Raw genomic sequence first — 12614 nt, forward strand, 5'->3', positions numbered from 1 at the left:
GAATACCTTTAATAAAGGCATTCTATGTAAAGGCAGGTAGACTTCCATTGGAGATAAGTGCATTTGCCACTGTTTTAAAACCATGGCATTATCATTTACATTATCATTATCCTCAACATAACACTGTAGTGTCCATAGAGTCCAGACAAGAGTCATACTGAAGGCAAGCCCTGACTGACTAACACTGCTGGTAGGATGTTAGCTTATTAAAACACATAGCATTATATCCACTTCTTTCCTCCGATTCTAACACAAAGTATCATTTCCACACCTCTCTTAGATGTCATTTCAATGACATGGATCAAAACAATCTACCATGTATAAAATTAAAATACTTGAAATATGTATTCATATTACACAATTCATAATATACTGTATTTACAAATTACTACATTATCTTTCCTTGGTATCAACTTCCTTTTTATATATCCTGTATGGTTTGATCAGCGAAGCAGCAGCTTGTTTCATAATATGGCGATGAAGATTAATAATGTGTAGCAGCTTTCTCTTCTTCCTCCTCTTGCTCCTGGTTGAGTCTCCCTACATTAAAGGGATAGTTCACCCAAATAAAAAAATGACACATTGGTTTCCTTACCCTGTCTATGGACAAGGTATGACAGCAATCCATGCTTTGGTTTAGTTTCTCTGGCACTGTTTTAGCATTTGTGGCACAAATCCCATTCAAGTCATTGGACCGATATTTTCATTTTTCGCGCATCATGTCCAAATTATCCTAAAGTAACTCAAATTGCTTGTGAAGCTCAACAATGTCACTTAGATGTTTTGTACATGATGGGCGACAAATGCTAATATCGGTCCCATGACTTTAAAGCGATCTGTGCCACCAATACTAAAAAGTTAGCATGTGGAAACAGTGCCTGGGAAACTAAACCATAGCATGGATTGCTGTCATACCTTGTCCATAGACTGCTTACAGTGTAAGAAAACAAATGTCATTTTGTAATTTGGGGGACCTATCCCTTTAATAGTTCAGTATAGTCCTGGGGAGGAGGAGAGAAGAGTCCATCTTTGTGCAAACTCTATTTCATGTCTTATGACTCTGTTATAACCCTATGTGTGTCTGTCTTTTCCATTGGCTTTATCTGTGTGAATGAGCATCTCTCCAGAAATGAAAAGCAGGTCAAATGAAACCACTAGGCTCTGGGGCAGACTGGAGAATGAGGGGTTAAAGCACTCAGGTAGTGTCCTTCCCTCTGGTAGGTCTCCCAGTCACCAAGGAGGGGCTGGAGGTAGGAGCCAGGGGATGGGGGGTAGGAGGGGCTGGTGGTAGGAAGGGCTGAGGGTAGGGGCAGTGGTAGCTGAGATGACAGCAGAGATCATGGTAGGGACATTAAAAGGGAGGTGGATAGGTTAAGGTGTATGGGGCGGGGCAGTGTTTTTAGATCAGCGTTGGCTGTGACCGCGGGTGGTGCTGTGCTGGGTGGGGATGGTGTACGTCAGGGTAGATGTTCTGGAGGGGGTTCGGGAGGGGCTGTGGTGATCATAGGCTAGGGTGGATGTCCGAGACGGGGTTCGGGAAGGTGTGTGGTGTGCGTAGGCCAGGGTGGAGGTCCAGGACGGGCTCAGGGGAGAGTACTCTGCTCCGTGAGTCATCTCCCTGGAGAAGACAGAGTCAGAGGAGCTGCTGGTGTCTGGACCCAATGGAGAATACTGGACCTCAGGGATGGACAGATTCAAATACTCCTAGAGAGAGTTGAGAGAGATGGAGGGAGGACACGTTTAGGGGAACAATTCAAATGATACGAAAATGACACTGTGTGTGTGTGTGTGTGTGTGCGCGTGTGTGTGTGTGTGTGTGTGTGTTTGTTTACCTGGTTGGTCATGAGTGATAGTGTGCGGTCCAGATCCTCTACCAGCTGTTGGAAGGTTGGTCTGCGAGATGGAACAGCGTGCCAGCAGTCTCTCATCATGATATACCTGAGAACACACACCACAGTGTTAGAACAGAGCGTGTGTTTGTTACTATCCTTGCGAGGACATTCTTACAGTATACTTGTGTGTGTTTGTGTGTGTGTGTACTCACAGCTCCTCTGTGCAGGCAGCTGGTCTGTCCATACGATGTCCCTCCTTCAGCAGTTTGAACAGCTCCTCTACAGGAACCCCTGGGTAGGGAGACCCTCCTAGAGTAAAGATCTCCCACAGCAACACCCCAAACGACCACCTACAACAGAATTCAATACAATGAACTTCATCACTTTCTCAGGGACAGTTATTGCTGGGCTTGAAAGTAAACCTACAGACACATAACAACAGGATGGATAGCACAACACCATGGCACAACACCACATAATGTATATTAGGAGTTAGGAGTGTGACTTACACGTCACTCTGGTGTGTGTAGATGCGGTCGAACAGAGCCTCTGGAGCCATCCACTTCACTGGCAGACGACCCTGAGAGGAAAACAAGGGGTTAAATCATGTGTCAAACTCATTCCACGGAGGGCTGAGTGTCTGGGTTAAACCATCTATATGTCTGTCTTTCTGTCTGAATTTCAGTCGTCTCCTCGCTCCACTGTGATCATGTTACTCACATTGGTGGTCTTCTTGTAGTAGTCTATGTGGTGGATGTCTCTGGCCAAACCAAAGTCTGCTATCTTCATCACATTGTCCTCTGTCACCAACACGTTCCTGGCTGCTAGGTCTCTGTGGATACACTACAAAAAAAACATGATTGATTAATTTATTGGTTGACTGATTTCCACTAATGTCCACTAAAGGGAGAGGTAGAGTAAGAGAAAATAATAGATGCAGATGAAGAGAATGAAACAGAGAAGAGAAGAGAGAGACAGACAGAAAGACAGACAATAACACTGGTCTCTTCTCTGACCTTCTGTGAGGCGAGATAGGCCATGCCCCTGGCCACTTGGTAGGCAGCAGACACCAGCTCCCTGACCTCCAGGCTGTCCAGGGGGGCCTGGGTTGGCCCAGACCAGTACTCCAGATCCACAGGCCTCCGACAACGCAGGTACTCCCTCAGGTTGCCCTGAGACGCATACTCTACCACCACGTAGAGAGGGCCTAGAGAGAGAGAGAAGGGTTATAATAAAACATTTGGTGTTCCCCAAGGTTCAGCACTTGGACCCCTGCTGTTATCTTTACCCCTTGGTTCTGTGGCCATTGTACTCCTTTGTGCTAATAAAATGCTATTTCACTCACACGCACACACGGACACATGCATGCGCACACACACACTCACACACACACACACACACACACACACACACACATCACACACACATCACACACACATCACACACACATCTCACACACATCACACACATCACACACACATCACACACACACACACACATCACACACACACACACACACACACACACACACACACACACACACACACACACACACACACACACACACACACACACACACACACACACACACACACACACACACAGCACCAGTATTACCATCCTGTGTGCAGGCTCCCAGCAGGTTGATGATGTTCTTGTGTTTCCCGATCATCTTCATCATCTCCATCTCAGAGATCAGATCACTCAGGTCCTTCTCTGTGGCGTCCGCTACACAGGAAACAGGATGTGACATCAAATCAATATCAACCAATACAAACACTGTTTTTCAGTTTATTTCAATTTTCTCCTTAAATGTGAGTAATATATTTCAGGAAGTAGTTTCATGTACCTTTGAGCATCTTGACGGCAACCTTGGTGAGACGAGAGGGTTTTTCTCTGTCCAGACCCGCAGCCTCTGCTTGCACAACCTGACCAAAACAACCTTCACCCAGCGGCTTCCCCAGAGACAGCCTAGAATACAGACACGCAAGGCTATGAATGTCCTGTGCATGGAGGTTATGAATCTCATTGGTTAAGTTATGAGCACCTTAAGCAGATTATGTATGCCATATGTAGGGTTATGCATGCCTTATGTTATGTATGCCGATATTATCGGTTGTGTATTCTCTATGCAGGGATATAAGCCCTCTAGTACCTGTCTCGTGACAGCTCCCAGAGCGGGTCTGCGGGCAGCTCATACACTGACACGCCGGTCAGGATGGGTGTGGCTCCACTGGAGAGGCGGTACGGCCTAACCAGACACACCCCCGACTGCAGAGAGGAGGAGGAGTCTACTGACACCTTGAGAAAGAGAGGGGGAGGCAGTGACAGAGGATATACTGTAATAAGAGTTAGCCCGCTGAACTAAAGCCTAGGGATTTGCTCAGGAAAAAAAGTATTCATGTCTCAGGCAAAGGTTACGCATCACACGATCATGGTTCACTAGTATGTGTGTGTTACCTGTCTGTGTAGGGGAATGCTCTTGGCCAGTTTGTGAACGGCCAGCTGGCTGCTGAAGTCGCTCTTCTTCGGGGAGCAGCGTAGTCGGCAGGCGGTCGCTATGGCGACCATGAGCATAATGATGAAGAAACCGACGCAGTAGATTAAGATCTCCAGGTAGGCCTGAGATGGGACGGGGGAGGGGGGCAGGTCTGGAGGAGAGGGAATTTGTATTGTATTTATTTTTTAAACATTTGATCCGTTTTCTTCTTCCATTTTAAGTGCAAATGTATAAAGCACATTGGGCTGCAAAGGTTTGTACACAAGGTGAATAAAGTTTAGAATAATAACGTTTATTTTTGTGTGTGTACCTTTGATCACACTGAGCCAGGCAGAGTGGTGAGACAGTCCTATAGAGTTTCCTGCCAGACAGGTGTACTCTCCTTCATCCTCCACAGACACGTTCCTCAGAGTAAACACCTCCATCTCTATGTCCGTGGTGTTAAACCCTGCAGTCTGAGAGAGAGAGAAAGAGAGAGATGTTTGTGAGATAGCCCTTGTGAATACAGTGTGCGTTAACCTTCAGAATGTGTATGTAGATGTGTGTGTGTGTACCTTCAGTATGCGTACGTAAGGCAGTCCATCTGGTCCCACTCTGCTGCCATTAATAGTGATGCGTTTGAGCCACTGGATGTGGGGCTGAGGGTCGCTGAAAACTCGACAGACAAACTCCACGTCGCTACCAACCACCGCCGTACGATTAGCTGGCAGGCCTGCCTGGAGGATGGGCCTGTGAGGGGAACGTTCTAGAATACACAGAAAACATAAATGCAACGTGAGTGATACAAAAACACTCATATACTGCATATACACACCCACACCACTATGTACAGTGGGGGAAAAAAGTATTTAGTCAGCCACCAATTGTGCAAGTTCTCCCACTTAAAAAGATGAGAGAGGCCTGTAATTTTCATCATAGGTACACGTAAACTATGACAGACAAATTGAGAATTTTTTTTCCAGAAAATCACATTGTAGGATTTTTTATGAATTTATTAGCAAATTATGGTGGAAAATAAGTATTTGGTCACCTACAAACAAGCAAGATTTCTGGCTCTCACAGACCTGTAACTTCTTCTTTAAGAGGCTCCTCTGTCCTCCACTCGTTACCTGTATTAATGGCACCTGTTTGAACTTGTTATCAGTATAAAAGACACCTGTCCACAACCTCAAACAGTCACACTCCACTATGCCCAAGACCAAAGAGCTGTCAAAGGACACAAGAAACAAAATTGTAGACCTGCACCAGGCTGGGAAGACTGAATCTGCAATAGGTAAGCAGCTTGGTTTGAAGAAATCAACTGTGGGAGCAATTATTAGGAAATGGAAGACATACAAGACCACTGATAATCTCCCTCGATCTGGGGCTCCACGCAAGATCTCACCCCGTGGGGTCAAAATGATCACAAGAACGGTGAGCAAAAATCCCAGAACCACACGGGGGGACCTAGTGAATGACCTGCAGAGAGCTGGGACCAAAGTAACAAAGCCTACCATCAGTAACACACTACGCCGCCAGGGACTCAAATCCTGCAGTGCCAGACGTGTCCCCCTGCTTAAGCCAGTACATGTCCAGGCCCATCTGAAGTTTGCTAGAGTGCATTTGGATGATCCAGAAGAGGATTGGGAGAATGTCATATGGTCAGATGAAACCAAAATAGAACTTTTTGGTAAAAACTCAACTCGTCATGTTTGGAGGACAAAGAATGCTGAGTTGCATCCAAAGAACACCATACCTACTGTGAAGCATGGGGGTGGAAACATCATGCTTTGGGGCTGTTTTTTCTGCAAAGGGACCAGGACGACTGATCCGTGTAAAGGAAAGAATGAATGGGGCCATGTATCGTGAGATTTTGAGTGAAAACCTCCTTCCATCAGCAAGGGCATTGAAGATGAAACGTGGCTGGGTCTTTCAGCATGACAATGATCCCAAACACGCCGCCCGGGCAACGAAGGAGTGGCTTCGTAAGAAGCATTTCAAGGTCCTGGAGTGGCCTAGCCAGTCTCCAGATCTCAACCCCATAGAAAATCTTTGGAGGGAGTTGAAAGTCCGTGTTGCCCAGCGACAGCCCCAAAACATCACTGCTCTAGAGGAGATCTGCATGGAGGAATGGGCCAAAATACCAGCAACAGTGTGTGAAAACCTTGTGAAGACTTACAGAAAACGTTTGACCTGTGTCATTGCCAACAAAGGGTATATAACAAAGTATTGAGAAACTTTTTGTTATTGACCAAATACTTATTTTCCACCATAATTTGCAAATAAATTCATTAAAAATCCTACAATGTGATTTTCTGGATTTTTTTTCTCATTTCGTCTGTCATAGTTGACGTGTACCTATGATGAAAATTACAGGCCTCTCTCATCTTTTTAAGTGGGAGAACTTGCACAATTGGTGGCTGACTAAATACTTTCCCCCCCCACTGTACATACTTCAAAAGTAAACATATATATATATATATATATGCACACATACTGACCCACTACGTCCAGCTGGTAGGTGTGTGTGAGGCTGCCGTGCTTGTTCTCCACAAGACAGGTGTAGTTGCCTTTATCAGACGGAACAACTGACTCCATTATTATAGTCCACATGTGGTCCCGGAGCTGCAAGAGGGAGAGAGCGAGAGACGAAGAGAGTGAGAGAAAGAGGCAAAGGAGTGAAAACGTGAGAATAGCCATGAAAAATACACATTTTGTGTGGTGTTTGTAATTTAAAGTAGAAATAAGTACAATTTGGTGTTCTCCAAGGTTCAGTGCTTGGACCCCTGCTGTTACCTTTTTACATGGTACCCCTTGGTACTGTAATCTTTGCTTTTAAGGTATACTATTTACCTGCTGACTTACAGGCTCAATGCAGCCATTTCTATCTCAATATCAAAAAAAAATGTTGGGTAACAATTACGTACCTTACTGTGATTGTTTTTTGTTTTTTTTAATCAAAAAGAAACAAAAATTGCTTCTTAGCAAGAGTAATTTCTGAAGCAAGAATTTTGCTAGGACTGTCTGGGATTGGTCTGAGTGGGTAGGGAAACACTGAAAACTAGCTGTTATTGGCAGGGAGGTTTGGAACTCTCTTTCTTATTGATCTATTAACTAATTTATCGCCTGGTGATGTCACCAGGCAGGCCAAAACTCCACCCCACCAAAACAGGCTGAAATTTCAGGCGTTCTTTTCACACAGCTCTTCCACTAAAAGGACATTCATATAATTTTCACAATTTCACAGTATTATTCCAACCTCAGTGTGGAAATGTATACACTGAGTGTACAAAACATTACGAACACCTTCCTTAAAATCCTTCTTTAACCTGTCTCCTCCCCTTCATCTACACTGATTGAAGTGGATTTAACAAGTGACATCAATAAGGGATCATAGCTTTCACCTGGATTCACCTGGTCAGTCTATGTCATGGAAAGAGCAGGTGTCCGTAATGTTTTGTACACGTTTTTGACTGCACTGGGCCATTAACAGATGATACACAACTAAACAGGCAACACAGTATGTAGCAGAGGGCTGTACAAAAACACATACCTTGAAGCCTCCAATGCGCTGGTCTTTCCTGAACTCTTTCCCATTCCTGTACCACCGCAAAGTTGGTGTGGGATTACCAGTTGCCTGGCAACGGAATTTAACAGTCTTACTGGCAGGAACGGCATGGAGCCTCTTCTCCATCTTGTCTGGAGTCGCCCACTGAGGAGCCATCACTAGAGAGTGAGGGAGAGATACTTATATTTCATTTTTTTAATTCAATATCAATCTTTCTTAAGTTGGTTTGGCTAGTGACTACTTTTTCATACCAATTAAGCTAGAGGAAGTGAAGGGGAGAGAAAGGAGAGTGGCGGGGGAAAGAGGACAGGAGAAGGAGCTTACATTGGAGCTTCTGATTGTTGGATAGTTTATTTTCCTCTGAAGAAGACTCATCATCCTCTTCATCCTCAGACGATGCCAGCATGTCAGCTATGGAGAGAGAAGAAAATGTAAACCAGAGTTAGAAACCAGTGTGTGTGTGTGTGTGTGTTTAAACAGGAAGGGCTGAGGCGGGGTTACTCTGTGGGGGTCTGGGATGCTCCCGCTGAGTGAAAAGGGAAACGGCTTAAAGATTAACCTTTCACCTTTTTACCCCTTTAAGGTGACACACACACACACACACACACACACACAGTTCCCCTGTAGCTCCCTAACCCCCAGCTCAGAGATAAACAAACACACTAATCATCAGCACCTTCATCCTGACAAATGGTTGTGAACAAAGGGTGAGGAGGGATGTGAGGGTGAGGAGGGGTGAGTTGGGGGAGGAGGGGTGAGTTGGGGGAGAGGAGGGAAAAGCAGCAGGTTTCAGAGCTTTAATGGGTCCTGTTTGAATACGTTGAATGAGAAAAAGCCTACTTCCTTCTACCATTAGACACAGTCGGATCAGGTTCCATTCCACAGCATTCACAGATCCGGCCACGTCAGATCAGTGATTACTATAAGCAGGGACATTTTCTACCACACATCCCTTTTCCCCTCTCAGCAGGAATACTGATTACTATGCAATATATTACTAATATATTACTAACTCAGGACATTTCTGCCACAGATTCCGTACCTCCCCACCTCTCAGCAGGAATACTGATTACTATGCAATATATTACTAATATATTACTAACTGAGGACATTTCTGCCACAGATTCCGTACCTCCCCACCTCTCAGCAGGACCTAGACCAGAAAAACAGTCATCATATCTCCTATAATCTACAGAGATTAGGTCCATAATCAGCATCACCACAGACTATCCCCGAATCCCAGCCCCCAAACTCACTACATTATGTCTGTAATCTACAGGGAGAGGTCTACAGAGACTGCATTATGGGAGGTCTTGAATGCAGCATGTCTGTCATCTACAGGGAGAGGTCTACAAAAACTGCATTTTGGGAGGTCCTGAATACTGCCTGCTCATAGCAGGGGGAAAATTACTAATGAGAGGTTGTCAGAAATAGACAGAGAGAGAGAGAGAGAGAGAGAGAGAGAGAGAGAGAGAGAAGATAAAGACAAAGAAAAGTGAAAAAAGAACTGAAAAAAAGAAAGGAATCCACTAAAAGAAAGAAAAGCAGGGGGAGTTAGTTGAAATCCCAAAACCTAAACATTTATTTGAATGAAGCAGCGAGAAGGAGATGGGAAATTGGAAGCAGGCTTTGTTTATGGAAAAGAGTTTGCTGCACAAAAGTTACATTTTTGACTAAGAGAGAAAAACAAGAATGTATGGGTTCCAAAACAACAGTATCACATCCACACACACACACACTCTCAGCTGGATACCAGATGGTTGGAAGCAAAACACACACAAACGTGCGAGCACACACACACAAACAGATACACACAGATGCATGAGCATACAAACACACGCACGCACACAACACAGGGTGTTAGGGCTGGTCAGGATGGTTGTGGTTACAGGATTCGCCAACACAAATAAAAGCAGCTCCTTTCAGACGGCATTCATCCTTTCCTACCAAAAACAGAATTTCTGTTCCACATCCAACCAGTTGTGTGTGTGTGTGTGTGGACAGGATATGTAAACCATAGCACCATGAAAAATTACTGTAAACATCCTCAGCTTTAAACTAAATGGACAAACCTTGAAGATTGAGTTACTTTCAAGCTCAATATAGAACCCCCCACCCCAAACACACATGCAGACACCCATAAATTGAAGTGTATGTTCTGTTCTCTAGCTCAGAATAGAGACACACTACTAACGGAACAGTTCCAGATAGCAGAACACAGTCAGTGGGATTGAACCACCATGGTAGCAGCCTGAACCCAGAAACCTCAGTCTAAACCCAGAACCCTCAGCCTGAACCCAGAACATTCAACCTGAACCCAGAACTTCCAGCCTGAACCCTCAGCCTGAACCCTCAGCCTGAACCTAGAACCCCCAGCCTGAACCTAGAACCCTCAGCCTGAACCTAGAACCCCCAGCCTGAACCTAGAACCCTCAGCCTGAACCTAGAACCCCCAGCCTGAACCTAGAACCTCCAGCCTGAACCTAGAATCCCCAGCCTGAACCTAGAACCCCCAGCCTGAACCTTGAACCCTCAGCCTGAACCTAGAACCCCCAGCCTGAACCTAGAACCCCCAGCCTGAACCTAGAACCCCCCAGCCTGAACCTAGAACCCTCAGCCTGAACCTAGAACCCCCTGCCTGACATGAAAGAGATTAAACAACAAAGAGGAAAAGAAGGCTCACAAGTGAGCATACACAAGCACACACACACAGACATAAGGCTAATGAGACACAGCCCTGCCTGTTAACTACAACCGAGAGAGCACAAGCAAGCAAGAGAGAGAATGTAATATCTTTATGCGGCCCATGTCTCTTACCTGTGTCACTGATACTGTCAGTGTCAGCGAGGGCAGCAGCTGGTCTGGACTGGGTCAGGGGGGAGTGAATCAGTAGAACCAGCAGTGACCAGAGGAGAAGCAGAAACCAGCGGGACAACAACATACTGGCACTGGTATAGGTTAACTGGTACAGTACTGGAATGGCAGGGGCAACTGGTACAGGGCTGGATGTAGAGGGTGCTTAAATGTATCAACCCACAACCATCAACTCTTCAGGTGGGGAACTGTAAGAGGAAAAAAGAGAGGGAGAGAGGGACATTAATGGGTATGTTAAAGACAAGACAAGGCATTTTATGAAAATAAATGGCAAGAAAAGGCTGTGACACCGCTACACCATCTAGAGCCGACCGATAGATCAGTTCACCAATATTATCGGCCGATAACCGATATTCAATAAATAGGATGAAAAAAGGGAATCTCATGCTTATCTGAACACTTGCGGACATTCTCATGATGTCATTATTGTCACGATGAATGAAATCAACATTTAAAGCACAGTTATTGGACAATTGCTCTTTTGGATGGAAATGTATGAGAACTCAGTGTGGAAAAATGATATCGGTATCGGTACGTTTTGTCCCCCCAAAAATCTGAATCGGACCCGAAAAAACATATCGGTCAGGCTCTAAACCGGTCAGCCCATGCTGTCAGGAGGACATTGGTAGAGGCTGTGACACATGCTCTGGTGTCTCTTTTCACAGATCTCAGATGAGAACTCCGCTTCCTACACTCCTCACACTTTAGCATCTGTCCTTGAGGGAAGGTGAGAGAGGCACACCTGTCACACACACTTTCGACACTTGTCCCGTCAGCTCACCTGTCACACTTTATTGCCCATCAAACGTTTCAAAACTCTGTTATATCACAGTTTTGCTATGCCTCCTGTCGTAGTAAATATATAATGTTATAGCTTGGTCTGACTAAAATCTTGTGCATGACCCATCTTGTGTTGGGCCTTTGTATTTAATACAATGCACAAGAGACTTCTATCTTGTCAGCCTTATCAGCAGGTGGCTATGGACAACACCCACGCCATAGGTCTCTCAGTTCTTCCAACTCACGAGTTCTTGCTCTGAGGACACACACACACACACACACACCCACACACACACACACACACACACACATCATCACTGATAAACACACACACACACACACACACACACACACACACACACACACACACCACTGATAAACACACACACACACACACCACTGTTAAACACACACACACACACACACACACACAAAAACCCCCTTCTCTTAGGCTGAACATCTGAAGACAGAGAACCCGACTCAGAGCCAATGCAACAGTGACACTAGCCTGGAGGTGACCTCGCCCAACTCATCAGGACCAATCAGAAGATCAGAACTACTAGAATCAACCTACTTTATTTTATTGTATAAAATGTCAGCACACAATGTTTAGGGCGCTCGCTCAGATATCTCCCCTACGAGATTGATGAACGGGTCCGTGCACGCTATTTACAGATATCTTTACCTCTGAATAAACTGCCTTATATTATACAATTATCCACCTTGTCCGAAAGTCTCTACTTGGTCTCCGTTCTCCAGTAAACTTGTGATCATCAACAAAATTGGTAGCAGAGGATGGTTTTCTAACTCTGAATTCGGTCCATAAAAGTTGATAGAGACAGGAGACAAGTAAGAGACGGATCAGAAAATACGGGTGACCTGTTCGCAGGAGCAGCCGGGAATCCAGCTCGCCTCAGGAAACTGATCTAAACGGACGTCAATACAAAGGTAAGCAGAACCTGTTAAAACAAAATCTGCATATTGTATTGTAGGATAAACCAAATTAAGATCAGTAGTACTGAGCGTGAGTATGGATTACCGTTAAATTTATAACATATCTATTATGACTCAAAAGGCATAT

At 45.0% G+C, this 12614-nt stretch overlaps 1 protein-coding gene across 1 annotated transcript; it reads right to left on the minus strand.

The window, feature by feature from the left end:
• Positions 1–618: 618 nt before the first annotated feature.
• Positions 619–10938, minus strand: LOC121582664 (fibroblast growth factor receptor 1-A-like). The gene is made up of 16 exons (XM_041898645.2): positions 10697–10938; positions 8204–8290; positions 7865–8037; positions 6813–6936; positions 4887–5077; positions 4643–4787; positions 4293–4483; positions 3988–4133; positions 3682–3803; positions 3450–3560; positions 2849–3039; positions 2553–2675; positions 2342–2412; positions 2045–2182; positions 1833–1938; positions 619–1704 (listed from the first exon to the last, which is right to left on the minus strand). The coding sequence occupies exons 1-16, from the start codon at positions 10818–10820 to the stop codon at positions 1405–1407; spliced, it is 2343 nt and encodes a 780-aa protein (XP_041754579.1). The 5' UTR covers positions 10821–10938; the 3' UTR covers positions 619–1404.
• Between the last annotated feature and the right edge of the window lie 1676 nt (positions 10939–12614).

Source organism: Coregonus clupeaformis, chromosome 15 (assembly GCF_020615455.1).
Source record: "Coregonus clupeaformis isolate EN_2021a chromosome 15, ASM2061545v1, whole genome shotgun sequence".
Taxonomy (NCBI): domain Eukaryota; kingdom Metazoa; phylum Chordata; class Actinopteri; order Salmoniformes; family Salmonidae; genus Coregonus; species Coregonus clupeaformis.